This window comes from Mytilus edulis, chromosome 13 (genome assembly GCF_963676685.1).
Source record: "Mytilus edulis chromosome 13, xbMytEdul2.2, whole genome shotgun sequence".
NCBI classification, from domain to species: domain Eukaryota; kingdom Metazoa; phylum Mollusca; class Bivalvia; order Mytilida; family Mytilidae; genus Mytilus; species Mytilus edulis.
In genome coordinates, this window is record NC_092356.1 from 9,121,366 (window position 1) to 9,144,530 (window position 23,165).

Consider the following 23,165-nt stretch of genomic DNA (forward strand, 5'->3'; position numbering starts at 1 on the left):
CCACATTTTTTACAAATCGACCCTCTTGTGAAATGGTTTAAATTCCGTTAGTATCACTGCAAACTCGCCAATCTTTATAATGAAAAAAGGTAAATCTAGATGAATATATAATTTTCAGTTCTGGATCACCATGCACTGCCCTTCTATCAGATAACTATGTAATGTGTGTTAAATGAAACCAACCCACTAGGACTCACAACAACATAGAAGGCTGGAACAGAAACCATAAGAATGAAAAGCCAGCCTTCTATGACCTCATAAAAAAATTCAAGAATCACAACTCCTTCCAATTCAGATCAAGCTTATATGCTACCAGCCTGCACTGACCAAATCCATTCTATTTAACATTTGGGGGCAGTACATGTATGTATGTAGGTAGGTATGTATGTATGTATGTATGTATGTATGTAGGTAGGTAGGTAGGTAGGTAGGTAGGTAGGTAGGTAGGTAGGTAGGTAGGTAGGTAGGTAGGTAGGTAGGTAGGTAGGTAGGTAGGTAGGTAGGTAGGTAGGTAGGTAGGTAGGTAGGTAGGTAGGTAGGTAGGTAGGTAGGTAGGTAGGTAGGTAGGTAGGTAGGTAGGTAGGTAGGTAGGTAGGTAGGTAGGTAGGTAGGTAGGTAGGTAGGTAGGTAGGTAGGTAGGTAGGTAGGTAGGTAGGTAGGTAGGTAGGTAGGTAGGTAGGTAGGTAGGTAGGTAGGTAGGTAGGTAGGTAGGTAGGTAGGTAGGTAGGTAGGTAGGTAGGTAGGTAGGTAGGTAGGTAGGTAGGTAGGTAGGTAGGTAGGTAGGTAGGTAGGTAGGTAGGTAGGTAGGTAGGTAGGTAGGTAGGTAGGTAGGTAGGTAGGTAGGTAGGTAGGTAGGTAGGTAGGTAGGTAGGTAGGTAGGTAGGTAGGTAGGTAGGTAGGTAGGTAGGTAGGTAGGTAGGTAGGTAGGTAGGTAGGTAGTAGGTAGGGTAGGTAGGTAGGTAGGTAGGTAGGTAGGTAGGTAGGTAGGTAGGTAGGTAGGTAGGTAGGTAGGTAGGTAGGTAGGTAGGTAGGTAGGTAGGTAGGTAGGTAGGTAGGTAGGTAGGTAGGTAGGTAGGTAGGTAGGTAGGTAGGTAGGTAGGTAGGTAGGTAGGTAGGTAGGTAGGTAGGTAGGTAGGTAGGTAGGTAGGTAGGTAGGTAGGTAGGTAGGTAGGTAGGTAGGTAGGTAGGTAGGTAGGTAGGTAGGTAGGTAGGTAGGTAGGTAGGTAGGTAGGTAGGTAGGTAGGTAGGTAGGTAGGTAGGTAGGTAGGTAGGTAGGTAGGTAGGTAGGTAGGTAGGTAGGTAGGTAGGTAGGTAGGTAGGTAGGTAGGTAGGTAGGTAGGTAGGTAGGTAGGTAGGTAGGTAGGTAGGTAGGTAGGTAGGTAGGTAGGTAGGTAGGTAGGTAGGTAGGTAGGTAGGTAGGTAGGTAGGTAGGTAGGTAGGTAGGTAGGTAGGTAGGTAGGTAGGTAGGTAGGTAGGTAGGTAGGTAGGTAGGTAGGTAGGTAGGTAGGTAGGTAGGTAGGTAGGTAGGTAGGTAGGTAGGTAGGTAGGTAGGTAGGTAGGTAGGTAGGTAGGTAGGTAGGTAGGTAGGTAGGTAGGTAGGTAGGTAGGTAGGTAGGTAGGTAGGTAGGTAGGTAGGTAGGTAGGTAGGTAGGTAGGTAGGTAGGTAGGTAGGTAGGTAGGTAGGACAGAAATTCACAGGACAAAATGTCACAGGACATTAAATCACAAATTTGATAGGACAAAAAGTCACAAATAATTTTTCGTCAATTGTTTGAATATATGTAACTAGCCAAATTTTTTTAAGGGGGGAGGGGGGGTATTTGGACTCATGAACTCGACTTTAACAGTCACAATTTGAACATAACGTTGACTTTAACAATGCTTAGTTGTTTTCAACGTGGGGTTCATCCAAACCCCCCTGGCTACGGGTATGTGAAAAAGAAAGATCTTGAAGTATTTTCTTTTTACATGTATTAATTTTTAAGTTTAGGAAATTGGTCTTAAACATTGATAAATGAAAATTTATTAAATTTAAATCATGTAAAGGATATATATTTCTTGGCACAATGAAGCCTTTTAGGTACAAAGCCAGTTTGACATTTATTTTTCATAACAATTAGTTGATCATTTTTTATATTTATTGAATACATTTTAATAACTAAGTTGCTTTATATATATATATAATAAATCAACAAAGTTACAAATCAAATATTTTCAATAGTTGTGTTCTCTTGTTCATATAAAAATAATCTCAAAACTGAATTGTGACTTTTTTGTCTGTGGCTTTTTGTCCTGTGACTTTCCGTCCTACATTCATATGAATGTATGTAGATCCTCCGTTAACGGGACACCACTCGAGTGCGATTGTGTTTAAGTTTCATAACATTGGTTGAGGCAAATTCAAGTTAGAGAATGGAAATGAAAAAGTAAGCATTTTCTAAAACTGTAAAAGTGACACCACCAAATTTAAACTTGGTCTGTGTTATGTGCGTCTAAGCATTGTGTAAGAGTTTCATAACATTTATTTCAGACATAATAAAGAAAGAGAACAGAAACAAAAAAATCAGCAATATTTCCATTTGTAAAGGGCATAACTCTAGAACAGTTCAAGTGACGTCACCAAAATTCCAACTTGATCTGTATTTTTTGGTACTAAGCATTTTGTATAAGTTTCATAACATTTGGTTGAGGCAAACAAAAGTTAGAGAACAGAAACCAAATATATGAAGACCTTTTCTTTTTAACTTCTGAAAAAAAAATTTGCTCCTTCCCTAATCCCCCCCTTTTTTTTCATCACCCCTACCCTTTTCCAAAAAAATCTTTTCCTCAAGTTGTAGACATAATCTCAACTCAAATTTCAATTGGAGATGCAACTATAATTACCCATTTAAATACATCATAAAATTCTTAATATAGAAAATTAATATTGCTTAATCAGCATAAACTTAATAGTAATTTCTCAATGTAAATTGACAGCTAATCTCCCCAAGACAATACAAAATCTCTTTATACATAGTTTTAAAGCAGTGTAAGTATAGATTATCGGGTTTTCTACACATTGATATCTTAAAATATCAGGCGCGAGCCACAATGTGAACCTTTTTGGCGAGTGAGCGTAGCGAACGAGCTAAAAAGTTTCACATTGTGTCGATCGGCTGATATTTTACGATATCTATACGAAGGAAACCTGATTATCTTTTTATCGTTCTATTACTGGTCGTTTCTTTCTCCCTAAGACAGTTTTATGCTTGACAAAAGCAAGCTTGATAACGTCTCCTCTCGCATTGTGACGTCACTGATAACTTCTCCTCTCACATGGTGACGTCACTGATAATGCCTGGTCTCGTTTTGAAGTCTTGATACGAGAATTACGGAGCAATAGAGCAGGGTGATATAGGCAGAGGGAAGAACGATAAGGGAGGTTATATGTAAGACGACAACATAATACCAATATACTACCCCAAAGTTCAATCATAATTTCCTTTGATTTGCACATATACATAGTATGTCCTTATAATCTTCAAAGTTTCATAAAATTTTGCTGAGTGGTTTCAAAGGAGTTGCAATGACGGACGGACAGATGGTTGGACCGGTCAACAACATTATACCCTGCTCAACTTCGTTTTGTAGGGTATAAGAAGATATAATTATATATTAATGTGAGAAAGACATAACAACAAGAGTGCACACGCTGAAATGTCTCGCCTTCTATACTAATCATTGATATTATGTTGATAGTCCCAAGTATAAAGCTTAGTTTTATTACAACTGTCTCATAAACTTAACATTAACCAAGATAACTAAACAAAGACCAATGAACCTTGAAAATAAGGTCATGGTCAGATGAACCATGCCAGGCAGACATGTACAGCTAACAATGCTTCTATACAACATATATAGTTGACCCATTACTTATAGTTTAAGAAAAATAGACCAAAACACAAAAACTTAACACTGTGCAATGAACCGTGAAAATGAGGTCACGGTCAAATAAAACCTGCGCGACTGACATAAAGATCATAAAATATTTCCATACACCAAATATAGTTGACCTATGGCATACAGTATTAGATAAAAAGACCAAAACTCAAAAACTTAACTTTGACCGCTGAACCATGAAAATGAGGTCAAGGTCACATGACATCTGCCCGCTAGACATGTACACCTTACCATCATTCCATACAACAAATATAGTATACCTATTGCATATAGTATGAGAAAAACAGACCAAAACACAAAAATTTAACTATAACCACTGAACCATGAAAATGAGGTCAAGGTCAGATGACACCTGCCAGTTGGACATGTACACCTTACAGTCCTTCCATACACCGAATATACTAGCCCTATTGCTTATAGTATCTGAGATATGGACTTGACCACCAAAACTTAACCTTGATCACTGATCCATGAAATGAGGTCGAGGTCAAGTGAAAACTGTCTGACAGACATGAGGACCTTGCAAGGTACGCACATACCAAATATAGTTATCCTATTACTTATAATAAGAGAGAATTCAACATTACAAAAATTTTTAACTTTTTTTTCAAGTGGTCACTGAACCATGAAAATGAGGTTAAGGACATTGGACATGTGACTGACGGAAACTTCCTAACATGAAGCATCTATATACAAAGTATGAAGCATCCAGGTCTTCCACCTTGTGAAATATAAAGCTTTTAAGAAGTGAGCTAACACCGCCGCCGTAGCCGCCGCCGCCGCCGGATCACTATCCCTATGTCGAGCTTTCTGCAACAAAAGTTGCAGGCTCGACAAAAATCAGAAATACAAAATTGAAATGTTTATTTAGAAAGAGATTCTTATAATACACTATTTCTACATAGACTAGATTATGTTGTGTTGTCTTCTTCTATAACTTGTTCATTATTATTTATATCATACTATAAATATAGTTTTTATCATACCATAGTAGAAATACAGTTTTTATCATACCATAGTAGAAATACAGTTTCTATCATACCATAGTAGAAATACAGTTTCTATCATACCGTAGTAGAAATACAGTTTTTATCATACCGTAGTAGAAATACAGTTTTTATCATACCGTAGTAGAAATACAGTTTTTATCATACCGTAGTAGAAATACAGTTTTTATCATACCGTAGTAGAAATACAGTTTTTTTTTCATGCCATAGTAGAAATACAGTTTTTATCATACCGTAGTAGAAATACAGTTTTTATCATACCGTAGTAGAAATACAGTTTTTTTTTCATGCCATAGTAGAAATACAGTTTTTATCATATCAAACTGTTAATGAACCTGTCTTATTTGAAAATAAAAATTTAATAATTCTTAAATAAAAATATTTTTAGTAAGTAAATCCCAATTCTGTATTTGCTTGGCCTAGATTAATTGATATACTTTTATTTTCTGTTATCATATATATAAATTGTATGTTAATATAAATATTTTGGTTATAAAAACTGTTTTTTCTAAATACTATAAAAAAAATAAACATTATTCACCGTTGGATTCATATCCACCTTTTGCACCAATTCATTTTACAATTGAATAACTCTATTCTAGCCTCTTTTTGGAAGCCCACATCAAATATTTGTCTAAAATAGCACAGTGGTCATAAGAACTTACATTAATGCCTACTGAGATTCTTACACTGATTTTATTGTTTGTACAGCAAAATGAAAATAAGTTATTGTTCCAGTGAAAATATATTGGTGTACACTACTCACAATATTATCCAATAGGAATTAAGAATTTTATATGATGGGGTATTTTATACAAAAATATGAAAATACTTCAACAACAAAAATATATTTAGCACATCTGGACATAAACTGTATCATTTTCCAGTAACTTTTAGTTTCCTTTAAAAACTTCAGTTTAAGATAGTTTGCTTGTACTTTTAAGACAGAATAAGGTTGTATAATTAGTATATATGTTGTAACTACTTCAATATGAAGTTAAAAGGTATTGGCTTTCAATTTCCTCAAAGAAAGATTGTCTCAGAATAAATACATATTCTTTATATTATTTCACATTTGTTTCAGAAAATCAATTCCGGTTTTTATACTGTAAACCGGGAAATGTTTATGCAGTTTACTTATGCTGTTGTTTTTTCTATGGTCGGGTTGTTGTCTCTTTGACACATTCCCCATTTACATTCTCAATTTTACTTTCAGATTTTCAATTTAATTATGAGCCCTCTGAATTACTGTTTTAAGACAGTACTTAAATATACATATAAATAAATCTTTCCTATTAATTTAGTTTCCATGAAATATACACAGCAGTTCAACTGGAGTGCAAAAGTATTGAAAACAAAATTGCAGCAAAAATGTCCTTGTTTACAATAATCAATTACTGTGGATTCATTATTATTCATTGAATACCTATTTTCGTGGGTTTCATGGGTACAGGTGAACCATAAATTTAAATGTTCAACCAAATACAATTTCTATAAAATTGTATCCATACTTTGGCAGAACCACAAATTCACATATATATAGAATAATAGGTAGTTTCGTTTTTGATACTGACTATATCATGTGGAATATCTAGACGAGCCCATTAGGGCCAGTTTCGATATTCCACATGATATGGTCAGTATAAAAAACGAAACTACCTATTATTCTGTTTTTCGGTAATTATGACGTCACACAATGTATTGCCTAATATTTTCAGTGATACAGCCAGTACGTGGATACTCGAAAATATTAGGCAGTAAGATCAAAGGGAAAATATACGAATTACCGATAACAATGAACATGCAAGGTTTCTGCAAGCCACGAAAATAAATGAATCCACAGTATTATTACAATGTACGTTATACTAATAAGTTCCACATAATTAAAATACATGTATAAAAATATGATATGTATGAATACAGAATACTGAATTAGAAAAACGTAAAAAGTTCTGTACAATTTATGGTGAATTCTCGTATCACTTTATCAAATAGCTGCAAATGATATTTAATATACTGCTTCAAAGACATCTTAATTAAGTTTGACCTTAAAATGTCATTTAATCTAAAAAAAAAGCAACTAAAAATCTTCATTGGTCTTAATAATAAATAAATCTTTTTACATTTTATACAAAGATATCATTATCATCAATTTTCAATTTTTAATATTTCAGATGTCTCCCAACTGTTTCATTTCTACATCCCATTATAGAGCCTTTTTAAACAGATACTATTACTGCACATATGCATGTTCAGCATTGTTTTGCTTTGGAAATATATAATTGAAATTATCTTTTCACAAACTTTTGGGTCAATTGAAGCTTTTTGAATTTCTTGATACCAAAAAATATGAATGTTATATTTGCAGTAATAAACAGGCACTTGGAAAAACCATGACCAAATGACTAAAATCAAAAGAGTACAAATAAAGTACTATATCAGAACAGCTGACATTATTTGTTATATTTTCTTTTGTTGACTTTTAAATATTTGTTTTCACATTTCAAAAGAATAAAACAATGAAAAGTCAACAATATGTTGCACTAAAAATAAACTATTGGCCCCATAACATAAAGGGTGTGTTTGGATATACGCCTGAGGCAGCCTATGGTTACCCATAGGAGGCATATATCTAAATACACCCATAAACTTACAATAAAACTGTGCAGTTGTATGAAATCCTATAACTGATGTTGATTTACTGATAATAAACATGATAAACAATGTCTCTAATACTGTGTGCTGTTAACTTCAAATCAACATACATGTTCAAAAATATGGAGTAAACCTGGAGTTGATTTCACAAATAATCTTACGACTCAGATTGATGTTAAGTATAACGAATTGTTCATAGCTTATGATTAATCTCAGTTGTAAGGTTTTTTTTGTGAAAACAACAACAAACTATGACACATATTGTTTTGTTTACATAGAAGTGTCAAGAATACAGGTTTTGTAGTGCTTGCATTCATTCCGATATCTCAAAATATACTTTAAATATTTTTTAAAGTTTAATTTCAATTGTCTCTAATTCTATATTAACCTTTCCAAGTAAAAAAAGATGTGTCAAATAACGGTACTAACTGTACTATTTATATATATAAGTTAAATTTAAAAAGCACTCTTGGTAGTTAAATTTCACAGAGAAAATCAACTGATTGTGGATGTTCTATTTCCATAGGCTTCACATTTGAAAAATCTTAGTGTTGTCACCTAAATCACCAGCATTCATCCTGTTTCACTGGGATTCACTAACCCACATGTTTATACTACCATCTTAGATAAATATTACATAAATTACTTCTAAAACTGTTCAATGTATTTGCCTTTTCAGAATCTAAAGGACTATGGGTAATCTCATTGTTTGTACACCAAAATGAAAATAACTTTACATCATTGGATGGATTTCCATTGTTTAGAACATTTTTAACCAATCACACCTTTTTGGTGTATGCTTTTGAAAATATTACCCAGAATGCATTAGATTCTGGAAGGGTGAATCACTCTAGTGTTTACAAAAATTTATAAATTTTAAATAAAAGGAAGCACAACCGGAGATATAATATCACAATCATCAGTAGTATACTGTTGCCCTGTCTTTAAACTGGTTCCCTGTTGTTATACTGTTTCCTCTAGTGACATCAGCAATGGATTAACATATTCAAATCCATCAAATTCTGTTTGATCTATCTCTGATATCAACTTCCTGTAAACAGACAACAAAAAAAAAAACAATTAGTAAGTCTTTAGAACTTCAATTCTGGGATTTGAATTTTTGTGGTTCATATGATCATTTGAATAATTTTCTTTCCACTTTGTACTAAAACATCTTTCTTCTCTGGAGCACCAGAGTTCATCTCTGTTTTTAGTGGAGTTTGTGTTGCTCAATTGACTTTGTACTAAGACAAGAGTGCACATGCTGAAATGTCTAGCCTTCTTTACTAATCATTGATATTATGTTGATAGTCCTAAATATAAAGCTTTATTACAACTGACACATAAACTTAACATTAACCAAGATAACTAAACAAGGACCAATGAACCATGAAAATTAGGTCAAGGTCAGATGAACTATGCCATGCAAACAATGCTTCCATACAACAAATATAGTTGACCTATTGCTTATAATTTAGGAAAATTATGCCAAAACACAAAAACTTAACACTGAGCAATGAACCATGAAAATGAGGTTAAGGTCAAATAAAACCTGCACGACTGACATAAAGATCATTTAAATATTTCCATACACAAAACATAGTTGATCTTTTACATATACTAGTATTAGATAAAAAGACAAAAACTTAAAAACTTAACTTTGACCACTGAACCATGAAAAAGAGGTCAAGGTCAGATGATATCTGCCCGCTAGACAAGTACTGGTACACCTTACAATCATTCCATACAACAATAGACCTACTGCATAAAGTATGAGAAAAATAGACCAAAACACAAAAACTAAACTATATCCACTGAACCATGAAAATGAGGTCAATTCAGATGACACCTGCCAGTTGGACATGTACACCTTACAGTCCTTCCATACACTGAATATACAAGACCTATTGCTTATAGTATCTGAGATATGCTTATCTGAGATATGCCAAACTTAACCCTGTTCACTGATCCATGAAATTAGGTCGAGGTCCAGTGAAAACTGTCTGACGGCATGAGGACCTTGCAAGGTACGCATATACTAATATATTATCCTATTACTTATAATCAAAGAGAATTTAACATTACAAAAAATCTGAACTTTTTTTTCAAGTAGTCACTGAACCATGAAAATGAGGTCAAAGACATTGGAAATGTGACTGACTTGTAACATGAGGAAGTCCTATACAAAGTATGAAGCATCCAGGTCTTCCACCTTCTAAAAAATTAAGCTTTTTTAAGGGGTTAGCTAACACCGCCGTCGTTGCCATAGCTTCTGGATAACTATCCCTATGTCGAGTTTTCTGCAACAAAAGTTGCAGGCTGGACAAAAAACCCCTTCTTCTCTGGAGCACCCAAGTTCATCTCTTGTTTTTAGTGGAGTTTGTGTTGCTCAATTGATTTTTCTGCCAGTGACTCGTTAAATTTCCATTACATGGATCTTTTAATATATGTATAGGAAATAAGTTTTAATACTCCTATTAAAGGGATCATAAATTTTAGAAGTGTCGATTTGAGTCTATATAGTAAATATCCTTTTAAAAACATGCAGACAATGAATTTTCTGTCTGGATTTTTCCTTATACATAACTAAGGAGCATACAATTTCCTGCCGAGTGGGTAAAAGTATGATGACAAGCTCAACAAACATACAAATTCCAATAACCTTTGGGAGCTCATGAAGGATTCTCAGTCATAAAACTTTACGCATCAATACCTTATATAGTTATGGATATGGTAATAGAGATGTTTTCAAAAAAGAGAAAGAAATAAACCAATAAAACCAAATTTAATGTGCCATGTTCATGAACAAATCCCAAGAAAACACATAAGAGTACTGTATATTTAGAAATTATTGCATTCATTTATTATTGCGATTTTTCATGAATGGAGTATAATGCGATATCAGGAAATTCTGCATAAAGATATATGTAACAGACATAATAATGCAAGTTCCTTATTATTGCGAAAGTGTTTTTAGTCGAATAATTCACAATAATAAAAAACCTCGCCATAATTTATGAGTTTAAAGTATTATACATACGGATCATCAGGAGTAAGCTGTACTGGCTCATCTGTAAAAGCTTTATCAAAGTGTTCTAGGTCCCTGTCTGACTTCAGCTCTGGTTTATAGGGGGGTTTGATTTGTTTCTGTTCTAACTGGTCCCAGCTTATAGAACGGTAGAATGGGTGTGACATGATGTCACTAAATCCTGTTTGTGGATGACAACCAAGTCTTTCTACAGGATTCTATAAATAGACATTCAAAGCATTGGTTGGAATGGAATACAGAGGTTCCCAGGTCAAAACAAAACAGATATGGAGTTTAGTATGGTGTTCATTATCACTGAACCCGTATATATTTGTTTAGGGGCCAGCTGAAGGACACCTCCAGGTGCGAGAATTTCTCGTTGCATTGAAGACCTGTTGGAGACCTTCTGCTGTTGTCTGCTCTATGGTCGGGTTGTTGTCTCTTTGGCACATTCCCCATTTCCATTCTCATTTTTATGTTGACATGTGAAATAAATGTTGTTATTCTGACATTCTATTTAAAACATTGGTTACAATGGAATAGAGGTTTCGATGTTGACATGTGAAATAAATCTTGTTATAGATTTTTAACGAAATTTTCCTTTTGTATAGCTGACTGATGACGCCTCCCTGTGCGGGAATTACTCGCTACATTGAAGACCTGTTGGTGACCTTCTGCTGTTGTTTTTCTATGGTCAGGTTGTTGTCTCTTTGGCACATTCCCAATTTCCATTCTCAATTTTATGATATTTCCTTTCTCAGTGGAGTCGAGTGATATTAAAAATTAATGATAGTAACTACGGGGCGCGTGGCGTTGTTATTGAAATTGACATGAAATGACAACGTGGTCATAGGTAAAATAGAAATAAACAGATTATCAATGGTCTTCTCAATTTGTTTGCTTTTCTCACTTTTGCCGTACAGGCTCAGGTTTCTGATACAGAATGAATGTGTTCTAATGAACTTAAAATTTTTGTTTTCTCTCAGAACAATTCACTATGCTGTTGAATATTAATCCTCTCAAAAAAATGTTTGAAGAAATTTTCTTTTTTATTTATGAAATTTCAAATGAGAACCAGATGCTCCGCAGGGCGTAGCTTTATACGACCGCAGAGGTTGAACCCTGAACGGTTGGGGCAAGTATGGACACAACATTCAAGCTGGATTCAGCTCTAAATTTGGATTGTGATTAAATAGTTGACACAGCATAGGTTTCTGACACAGAATGAATGTGTTCTAATGAACTTAAAATTTTTGTTTTCTCTTAGAGCAATTCACTATGCTGTTGAATATTAATCCTCTCAAAAAAATGTTTGAAGAAATTTTCTTTTTTATTTATGAAATTTCAAATGAGAAAAATTGAACCCAATTTTTTTAATCACATCCCCCTTTCCCTTATTCCAAAACTAATCTCAATTAAAATTTCTAATGGAGTTTGCAACAGTAACTACTCATTTAAATACATCATAAAATATTAAGATGTAAAAAAACTGCTTGTTATCACTGAATGGTAAAGATTATTTTAATTTATCAGTTGGTAGTAAAAAGTGAATATACATTGTATATTGTATATAACAAAGATTTAAGTTGATTCTGGACAAAGAAAGATAACTCCAATTAAAAAAAAATCTTGCTATTGCACAATATTTTGCAATTAGATACTTCTTGCTTACTATTCTGGACAAAGAAAGATAACTCTAATTAAAAAAAATTTGCTATTTCACAATATTGTGCAATTAGATATTTCTTGCCATTGCACAATACTGTGCAATTGAAAAGACTTGCTATTGCACAATACTTAATATAATAATTTTAGATCCTGATTTGGACCAACTTGAAAACTGGGCCCATAATAAAAAATCTAAGTACATTTTTGGATTCAGCATATCAAAGAACCCCAATATTTCAATTTTTGTTAAAATCAGACTAAGTTTAATTTTGGACCCTTTGGACTTTAGTGTAGACCAATTTGAAAACAGGACCAAAAATGAAGAATCTACATACACAGTTAGATTTGGTATATCAAAGAACCCCATTTATTCAATTTTTGATGAAATCAAACAAAGTTTAATTTTGGACTCCGATTTGGACCAACTTGAAAACTGGGCCAATAATCAAGAATCTAAGTACATTTTTAGATTCAGCATATCAAAGAACCTAACTAATTCGTTTTTTGTCAAAATCAAACTAAGTTTAATTTTGGACCCTTTGGACCTTAATGTAGACCAATTTGAAAACGGGACCAAAAGTTAAGAATCTACATACACAGTCATGACAGTTAGATTCGGCATATCAAAGAACCCCAATTATTCAATTTTGATGAAATCAAACAAAGTTTAATTTTGGACCCTTTGGGCCCCTTATTCTGTTGGGACCAAAACTCCCAAAATCAATACCAACCTTCCTTTTATGGTCATAAACCTTGTGTTTAAATTTCATAGATTTCTATTTGCTTATACTAACGTTATGGTGCGAAAACCAAGAAAAATGCTTATTTGGGTCCCTTTTTGGCCCCTAATTCCTAAACTGTTGGGACCTAAACTCCCAAAATCAATACCAACCTTCCTTTTGTAGTCATTAACATTGTGTTTAAATTTCATTGATTTCTATTTCCTTAAACTAAAGTTATTGTGCGAAAACCAAGAATAATGCTTATTTGGGCCCTTTTTTGGCCCCTAATTCCTAAACTGTTGAAACCAAAACTCCCAAAATCAATCCCAACCGTTCTTTTGTGGTCATAAACCTTGTGTCAAAATTTCATAGATTTCTATTAACTTAAACTAAAGTTATAGTGCGAAAACCAAGAAAATGCTTATTTGGGCCCTTTTTGGTCCCTAATTCCTAAAATGTTGGGACCAAAACTCCCAAAATCAATACCAACCTTCCTTTTGTGGTCATAAACCTTGTGTTAAAATTTCATAGATTTCCATTCACTTTTATTAAAGTTAGAGTGCGAAAACTAAAAGTATTCGGACGACGACGACGACGCCGACGCCAACGTGATAGCAATATACGATGAAAAATTTTTCAAATTTTGCGGTCGTATAAAAATTGAACCCAATTTTTTTAATCACATCCCCCTTTCCCTTATTCCAAAACTAATCTCAATTAAAATTTCTAATGGAGTTTGCAACAATAACTACTCATTTAAATACATCATAAAATATTAAGATGTAAAAAAACTGCTTGTTATCACTGAATGGTAAAGATTATTTTAATTTATCAGTTGGTAGTAAAAAGTGAATATACATTGTATATTGTATATAACAAAGATTTAAGTTGATTCTGGACAAAGAAAGATAACTCCAATTAAAAAAAAATCTTGCTATTGCACAATATTTTGCAATTAGATACTTCTTGCTTACTATTCTGGACAAAGAAAGATAACTCTAATTAAAAAAAATTTGCTATTTCACAATATTGTGCAATTAGATATTTCTTGCCATTGCACAATACTGTGCAATTGAAAAGACTTGCTATTGCACAATACTTAATATAATAATTTTAGATCCTGATTTGGACCAACTTGAAAACTGGGCCCATAATAAAAAATCTAAGTACATTTTTGGATTCAGCATATCAAAGAACCCCAATATTTCAATTTTTGTTAAAATCAGACTAAGTTTAATTTTGGACCCTTTGGACTTTAGTGTAGACCAATTTGAAAACAGGACCAAAAATGAAGAATCTACATACACAGTTAGATTTGGTATATCAAAGAACCCCATTTATTCAATTTTTGATGAAATCAAACAAAGTTTAATTTTGGACTCCGATTTGGACCAACTTGAAAACTGGGCCAATAATCAAGAATCTAAGTACATTTTTAGATTCAGCATATCAAAGAACCTAACTGATCCATTTTTTGTCAAAATCAAACTAAGTTTAATTTTGGACCCTTTGGACCTTAATGTAGACCAATTTGAAAACGGGACCAAAAGTTAAGAATCTACATACACAGTCATGACAGTTAGATTCGGCATATCAAAGAACCCCAATTATTCAATTTTGATGAAATCAAACAAAGTTTAATTTTGGACCCTTTGGGCCCCTTATTCTGTTGGGACCAAAACTCCCAAAATCAATACCAACCTTCCTTTTATGGTTATAAACCTTGTGTTTAAATTTCATAGATTTCTATTTACTTATACTAACGTTATGGTGCGAAAAACCAAGAAAAATGCTTATTTGGGTCCCTTTTTGGCCCCTAATTCCTAAACTGTTGGGACCTAAACTCCCAAAATCAATACCAACCTTCCTTTTGTAGTCATTAACATTGTGTTTAAATTTCATTGATTTCTATTTCCTTAAACTAAAGTTATTGTGCGAAAACCAAGAATAATGCTTATTTGGGCCCTTTTTTGGCCCCTAATTCCTAAACTGTTGAAACCAAAACTCCCAAAATCAATCCCAACCGTTCTTTTGTGGTCATAAACCTTGTGTCAAAATTTCATAGATTTCTATTAACTTAAACTAAAGTTATAGTGCGAAAACCAAGAAAATGCTTATTTGGGCCCTTTTTGGCCCCTAATTCCTAAAATGTTGGGACCAAAACTCCCAAAATCAATACCAACCTTCCTTTTGTGGTCATAAACCTTGTGTTAAAATTTCATAGATTTCCATTCACTTTTACTAAAGTTAGAGTGCGAAAACTAAAAGTATTCGGACGACGACGACGACGCCAACGTGATAGCAATATACGACGAAAATTTTTTCAAATTTTGCGGTCGTATAAAAACAATCTCATTGAGATGATCAACAATAATCTTTAATTATTCTGACATAGCAAAACAGTCGGTGTTGCTAAGATGTTTTCAGATAAAGCTCCTTTCATTTTCTATTTAATTTACATTTAAATCAATGTAATTAAAAGAAAGACTCACTAAACTAGAGGCTCTAAAGAGCCTGTGTCGCTCACCTTGGTCTATGTAAATACTAAACAAAGGACACAGATGGATTCAAGATAAAATTGTGGTTTGGTGATGGTGATGTGTTTGCAGATCTTACTTTACTGAACATTCTTGCTGCTTACAATTATCTCTATCTATAATGAACTTGACCCAATAGTTACAGTGGAAAATGTTAGTAAAATTTTACAAATTTTGTGAAAATTGTTAAAAAAATGACTATATAAAGGGCAATAACTTCTTAGGGGTCAATTGACCATTTTGGTCATGTTGACTTCTTTTTAGGTCTTACTTTGCTGTACATTATTGCTGTTTACAGTTTATCTCTATCTATAATAATATTCAAGATAATAACCAAAAACAGCAAAATTTCCTTAAAATTATCAATTCAGGGGCAGCAACCCAACAACAGGTTGTCTGATTCATTTGAAAATTTCAGGGCAGATAGATGTTGACCCGATAAAATTTTTACCCATGTCAGATTTGCTCTAAATGCTTTGGTTTTTGAGTTATAAGCCAAAAACTGCATTTTACCCCTATGTTCTATTTTTAGGCGTGGCGGCCATCTTGGTTAGTTGGCCGGGTCACCGGACACATTTTTTAAACTACATACCCCAATGATGATTGTGGCCAAGTCTGGATTAATTTGGCCCAGTAGTTTCAGAGAAGAAGATTTTTGTAAAAGATTACTAAGATTTACGAAAAATGGTTAAAAATTGACTATAAAGGGCAATAACTCCTAAAGGGGTCAACTGACCATTTCGGTCATGTTGACTTATTTGTAAATCTTACTTTGCTGAACATTATTGCTGTTTACAGTTTATCTCTATCTATAATAATATTCAAGATAATAAACAAAAACAGTAAAATTTCCTTAAAATTACCAATTCAGGGGCAGCAACCCAACAACAGGTTGTCCGATTCATCTGAAAATTTCAGGGCAGATAGATTTTGACCTGATGAACAATTTTACCCCACGTCAGATTTGCTCTAAATGCTTTGGTTTTTGAGTTATAAGCCAAAAACTGCATTTTACCCCATGTTCTATTTTTAGCCATGGCGGCCATCTTGGTTGGTTGACCAAGTCACCGGACACATTTTTTAAACTAAATACCCCAATGATGATTGTGGCCAAGTTTGGTTAAATTTGGCCCAGTAGTTTCAGAGGAGAAGATTTTTCTAAAAGATGACTAAGATTTACGAAAAATGGTTAAAAATTGACTATAAAGGGCAATAACTCCTAAAGGGGTCAACTGACCATTTCGGTCATGTTGACTTATTTGTAAATCTTACTTTGCTGAACATTATTGCTGTTTACAGTTTATCTCTATCTATAATAATATTCAAGATAATAAACAAAAACAGTAAAATTTCCTTAAAATTACCAATTCAGGGGCAGCAACCCAACAACAGGTTGTCCGATTCATCTGAAAATTTCAGGGCAGATAGATTTTGACCTGATGAACAATTTTAACCCACGTCAGATTTGCTCTAAATGCTTTGGTTTTTGAGTTATAAGCCAAAAACTGCATTTTACCCCATGTTCTATTTTTAGCCATGGCGGCCATCTTGGTTGGTTGACCGGGTCACCGGACACATTTTTTAAACTAGATACCCCAATGATGATTGTGGCCAAGTTTGGTTTAATTTGGCCCAGTAGTTTCAGAGTAGAAGATTTTTCTAAAAGATAACTAAGATTTACGAAAAATGGTTAAAAATTGACTATAAAGGGCAATAACTCCTAAAGGGGTCAACTGACCATTTGGGTCAGGTTGACTTATTTGTAAATCTTACTTTGCTGAACATTATTGCTGTTTACAGTTTATCTCTATCTATAATAATATTCAAGATAATAACCAAAAACAGTAAAATTTCCTTAAAATTACCAATTCAGGGGCAGCAACCCAACAACGGGTTGTCCGATTCATCTGAAAATTTCAGGGCAGATAGATCTTGACCTGATGAACAATTTTACCCCATGTCAGATTTGCTCTAAATGCTTTGGTTTTTGAGTTATAAGCCAAAAACTGCATTTTACCCCTATGTTCTATTTTTAGCCATGGCGGCCATCTTGGTTGGTTGACCGGGTCACCGGACACATTTTTTAAACTAGATACCCCAATGATGATTGTGGCCAAGTTTGGTTAAATTTGGCCCAGTAGTTTCAGAGGAGAAGATTTTTGTAAAAGTTAACGACGCCAGACGACGGACGACAGACGACGGACGACGGACGCCGGACGCCAAGTGCTGAGAAAAGCTCACTTGGCCCTTTGGGCCAGGTGAGCTAAAAATAAATGTTCTATCACTAAATCATATTTTTGACATGGAAAATTTATTCTAGTTACTATTTCAAATTATAGGATTATCTAAATATACGCATAATGAAGCAGTAGTTTACAAAAATGTTTTTTTTAATCTGAAAGTGCAATTCTAAAAAATCCAACGAATAATCAGTCTTCTGAAATCTAGTTTATATATTTGATATTTATTTTGGGGCAAAAAGTTTTACAAGGAGTCAAGTTTAATTAGGCTAAAAAAAAATATATTTATTAAAAAGGTTGCATTGACAAGAGAGAGAAGCCAAAGATACCAGAGGGAAATTCACTCATGGATCTATTTACTTTTATAAATTGTGACTTGGATGCAGAGTAGTCTCTTTGGCACTCATACCACATCTTCCTATAGTATCTATCATATGTAAAGACATGAATTATCCTTAAAGTAATACTGTCTCTCACCTTGTTCAGGAATCCTTTGAGTATTGATGCTGCCTTTACTGACAACGACCTAGGAATTCTTATAGTCTTTTCCAATATAACTGTTAAATTATAATAAATGATCATTCATTACAAAGAACTAAAATCAATCCTTAAATGTATAGTGCAAGTGTGGAAATGCCATACATTCACAAAAGAATAAACATAATTAATATAATTAGAAATGGTCAACAAACTGATATGTGCTAACAGTATTGCAACTTTATATGAATAACAAGTAGAATCTATCAAACTAACTCAAGCAGAAAACTTGAAATTTAATTGTCTGTTCATCTACATCAATGTTTATCCAATAATACAAATATGTTATCGCTATTTATGAAATTTTCCTTTGATCTTGCTGACTGATAATTTTCTTTCTCAGCGGAATAGAATGATATGAAAATTATCGCTAGAAACTAAGGGCGCACTTGCTCCTTGTCAACGAAAGTAACAATGTCGTCATAGGTGAAATAGCAATAAACAGATTATTGAATTGAATAATTATTTATAATTCTTATTTTTAATTTTACTTTCTTGTGTACAATTTGGAGTTTAGTATTGCGTTCATTATCACTGAACTAGTATATATTTGTTTAGGGGCCAGCTGAAGGATGCCTCTGGGTGTGGGAATTTCTCACTACATTGAAGACCTGTTGGTGACCTTCTGCTGTTGTCTGTTCTATGGTCGGGTTGTTGTCTCTTTGACACATTACCAATTTCCATTCTCAATTTTATCATCATGATCATTGGTCATCTATTGCTTTTCTTGCTTTCGCCGTACCGGTGTCATATGGTATTTTGAACCCCAGGGTAAATGGACCCCGGGGTCAAGAGAGAAAATCAATCTTGTTGAGATGATCAATGATCATCTATAAATATACCTATCTATTCTCCTGGTTGACAAGAATATAAATATTATATCTATTCTACTAGTTGACAGCTTTGAATGCCCACATACCTTCTTGCATTACATTTTGAATGCCCACATACATTCTTGCATTACATTTTGTATGCCCACATACCTTCTTGCATTACATTTTGAATGCCCACATACCTTCTTGCATTACATTTTGAATGCCCACATACCTTCTTGCATTACATTTTGAATGCCCACATACCTTCTTGCATTACATTTTGAATGCCCACATACCTTCTTGTATTACATTTTGAATGCCCACATACCCTCTGCATTACATTTTGAATGCCAACATACCTTCTTGCATTACATTTTAAATGCCCACATACCCTCTGCATTACAATACTTTACCTTGGAAGAGGTAATCTTCTGTGTTTTGGTCAGGGTTCTCTGCTCCACCCACCACATCAAAGGGGGATCTGCCAGCCAACATTTCAAACATAAGTACTCCTAATGCCCACCAGTCTACACTAAAATCTGTGAATAGTGTATTAAATTATTAATTAGAGCAATATTTGTAAGTCAATCAAATAAAATCATTAAATTTTCAATCAACCAATACCAAACAAAAGCAATGTAGTAGATGCAGAAATACAAGACTGGCTGTTTTATCAGCTGGCAATGTTCAAAAGAGATCAGACAGATTTAGTGAATGTATATTCAACCTGTCCAACTAGGGCAGCCTGCAGCTCATACATATTTGAAATAATTTTTAAAATATACTGAAACAAATTGCTTCACTCATATTGAATGCCATAGCCATAAAAACAATTAAAAAAAACCACCTTCAAAATGAAATTGAATATACCGGGTACCTGCCTCATCTAAAAATGCTGTGAAATGCCTGGTTAAACAAGCATTCTGTGAGTAAATATCATCAAGCATGAAGAAAAAAGAGTGGAAAACTTATTTGACGAACAAACAGACAGACAGACAAGACAGACGGACAATGTGCAATCTTCTTCTATAGGCAGGGTTTCCGCTGGCGGTCGGCGAAAAAATAATAATTGTGGCGATAAAAATTCGTCATTTGCGAAAGAATTTGGCGAAACAAATATATAGAACGATTTATTTTCCTCCATCTTGTTTATTTACTTTTTTCGAGTTTCTCGGACTTTACCCGATCAAACAATACTCGGAATTCACCTTGACCTCATTAAGATTTGGACAAAAAATCAATAATCAGCTGATTGCATTTTATAGCTATCAACAACAAAGGACTAATTAATAAAGGTGTTGATTGAATTGTTTGACAAAATGATATGGTTAAATGGCTTCCGCTAAATGTCACATACAGAATTTATTTACGACTTTGCGACGCACGTGTTTGAAGCAAACTTTTGACGTCTCCTCTCCTTTTAAAGATAGTTTAGAAAAGAAAGCTGTTGTTGTGACGAAAAATTTTCAAAAGCAAGAAAAATCTCCGATTTAAAACTTTAATTATCCTTTGACTTTAATATAGGTAATTGATTAGGGAGACTACTTTAAAGTCGTTTGAGTGACACGTGTGTTTCAAGCATAGTTTAAGTCTCAACTTTTTCATTTACGATGGTCAAGAAAAGAAAGTAAATGTTTAGTGTTTATTCATTAAATGTAAACTCTAAAATAAGTTTGACAGAATAATCATAGAAATCACCTTATTTAAGGGAAAAGGGGGGGGGGGTAAGAAAAAAGGTAAATTTTAAACGAAAAATATAGTTACATTACTTGGCGAAAAAAATAATAAAGTGGCGAAAAATATATTGTTTTGGCGAAAGAGGTGGCGAAAAAAATAATTTACCTAGGGGAAACCCTGTCTATAGGTGACAAAAAAAACATGTTAGGAATATTATTAAAAATGTGGCAAAAGCCAAATGAAAGGAAGTTTTAAGGAAATTATAAATAAATAAGTCCTGTTGTAGAAATTAAAAAGTGCTATGAGAATGGGCTGTCATTTTTAAAAACAAGGGACTTGTAATTATTTGTAATATTGCCTTCAAAATCTTACAGACACATTTCAAAAACTACAAGTCTTGAAAAGTTATGTCCCTTTTGGCTATGTAGAGTTTTCTTTGGCCACATCAGCATTTTAATGGATCTTCTTCTTTGTACACAATAAATGCATTTATAACAATACAAAATTTTCCAATGAAACCTACATAATTGGCCTTTTCAGATTCTAAAGGACTATGGGTAATCTCATTGTTCATACACCAAAATAAAAATAACGTTAGGTCATTGGTTGGATTTCCATTGTTTAGAACATTTTGTACCAATCACAACGTTTTGGTGTACGCTTTTGAAAATCTTACCCAGAATGCATTAGATTCTGAAACAGCAAGTTGAATATATAGCAACATAAAGGGAAGCTCTTACAGAAAACATGCAAAGCAGACAAATTTTGAAAATTGTGAGATGCAATCGCTGTAAAGTGTGATACAACAATAATAATTCATATATTTACCAAATCAAATTGCCTCTTCAAAAGAAGCTACTTAATTTTTTTTTAAATCAGAATTGGAACAGCTTTGGGACAAGTGTCTTCAAAGTAAAAGATGTCGGATTTCATATGACAGTGTAAGTGTTCAAATAGATCCAAGAAATTTTGTTAATAGATGAAAAGTTTTTGTTGCAAATGCTTGCTCATACACAACAGTGAGAATAAAGAGAAATGTTTATACCATATTCTTCTCCCCGTAACACCTCCGGTGCGATGTAATTCGGTGTTCCACAGAAAGTGTTAGTTCTATCACCAGGAACTAGACCTTCCTTTTAAAGCAAAATTATATTGTTAAACAAAGCTGACAAGTTAAGAACACTACAAGAAGGTTATAAATTATTTACCAATGTTTCAGGGCTGGTCATGATCAGCAAAATAATTGTAAAGGGCTAGGAAAAGGCACTATAGTTGAAGTTTGATTACAGCTATTTCCCTAATGTATGTTGTTTAAAGGTTTGGTTGGATTGCTTGCTTTGTGTATATAAATATATGCTCAAGCATTTTAATTAAGTTTTACAATTGTGATTAATAGATAGATGGTGCTTCAGATTTTATAATGTTATTGGATGCTTGTGCAAACATGTATACAAACAAAGCAAGCAAGCCAACCAAACCTTTAAACTACATGCATTAGGAAAATAGCTGTAATTGCTATAATTAATGAGACTCTGCCTAGATAGATATAGGATCTAGTGATCCTTGACAATAACAAATTATAAATGAGAGGGTAAAATGATGAGTGTCACCCTGATTCCTTAATATTTCTTTCAAAACCTTTGTCTGAAATATTGGTAAATAATTATTCTTAGGTAAGGTCAGTACAAAGCTATTGAGAAAACAAACAAATCATATTTCAATTCAAAACTTTAAATCATATCTACAAATTTCACCTTGACCTCTTCACAGTCATCATTTCAAAAGCTTATCCCATCCTTCCTAAAACGTTGATATTTGAAATATGAATTTGCTTGAACTAAAAAAAAAAAAAAAATCAGAATCTAGCAGTAAATTGAACCATGTGTATAACTTATCCCTAAATGTGTATGTATATTAAATTAAAAAATTCTTCAAGTCAGTAAAAATTTAAGACTTTTAAAATATTTAAAAAAAAATTTTTTTTAAATGCACAAGTTATAAACTATGTTTCACTTTTTACTGAATTCTAATTGACAGGAGCTAGACTCTAAGTTCAAGGGTCAAAGTACCTTCTCAATTTAATGATATTAAACAATGATCCTGAATTAAGAGTGAAGAAAATGTTAAAATATCACAAGCATAAAACGTATCCGAAACTGTCTGATAAAGAACAAATTGTTTTGTGAGGCATGACTATCTCCCAAACATGTTGGGTTCACCATTTCACCAAATTTGACTGCATTACTTGAATTTAGCTACTCTGTAGTACTGCTTTGAAAAATTTCAACAGTTTACATACCACAGTGTAAATCTGGTACTTGGTCAAGTAAGAGCAACTAA

General features: G+C 33.4%; 1 protein-coding gene across 12 annotated transcripts in view; it reads right to left on the reverse strand.

Moving 5' to 3' along the window:
• Positions 1–4,786: 4,786 nt before the first annotated feature.
• The window catches only part of LOC139501894 (protein kinase C iota type-like), a 37,860-nt gene continuing 19,481 nt past the window's right edge, over positions 4,787–23,165 (reverse strand). For 7 of the 12 annotated variants that reach the window (XM_071291184.1, XM_071291181.1, XM_071291183.1 and 4 more), the window contains 4 exons: positions 19,562–19,687; positions 18,274–18,353; positions 10,642–10,847; positions 4,787–8,652 (listed from right to left, as the gene is read on the reverse strand). In XM_071291184.1, the coding sequence (XP_071147285.1) occupies positions 8,565–8,652; positions 10,642–10,847; positions 18,274–18,353; positions 19,562–19,687 (500 nt within the window). In that variant the 3' untranslated portion in view covers positions 4,787–8,564. Of the gene's footprint in view, positions 8,653–10,641; positions 10,848–18,273; positions 18,354–19,561; positions 19,688–21,870; positions 21,959–23,165 lie in introns of all 12 variants that reach the window. The other 5 variants (XM_071291186.1, XM_071291185.1, XM_071291182.1 and 2 more) reach the window with 1 other exon arrangement.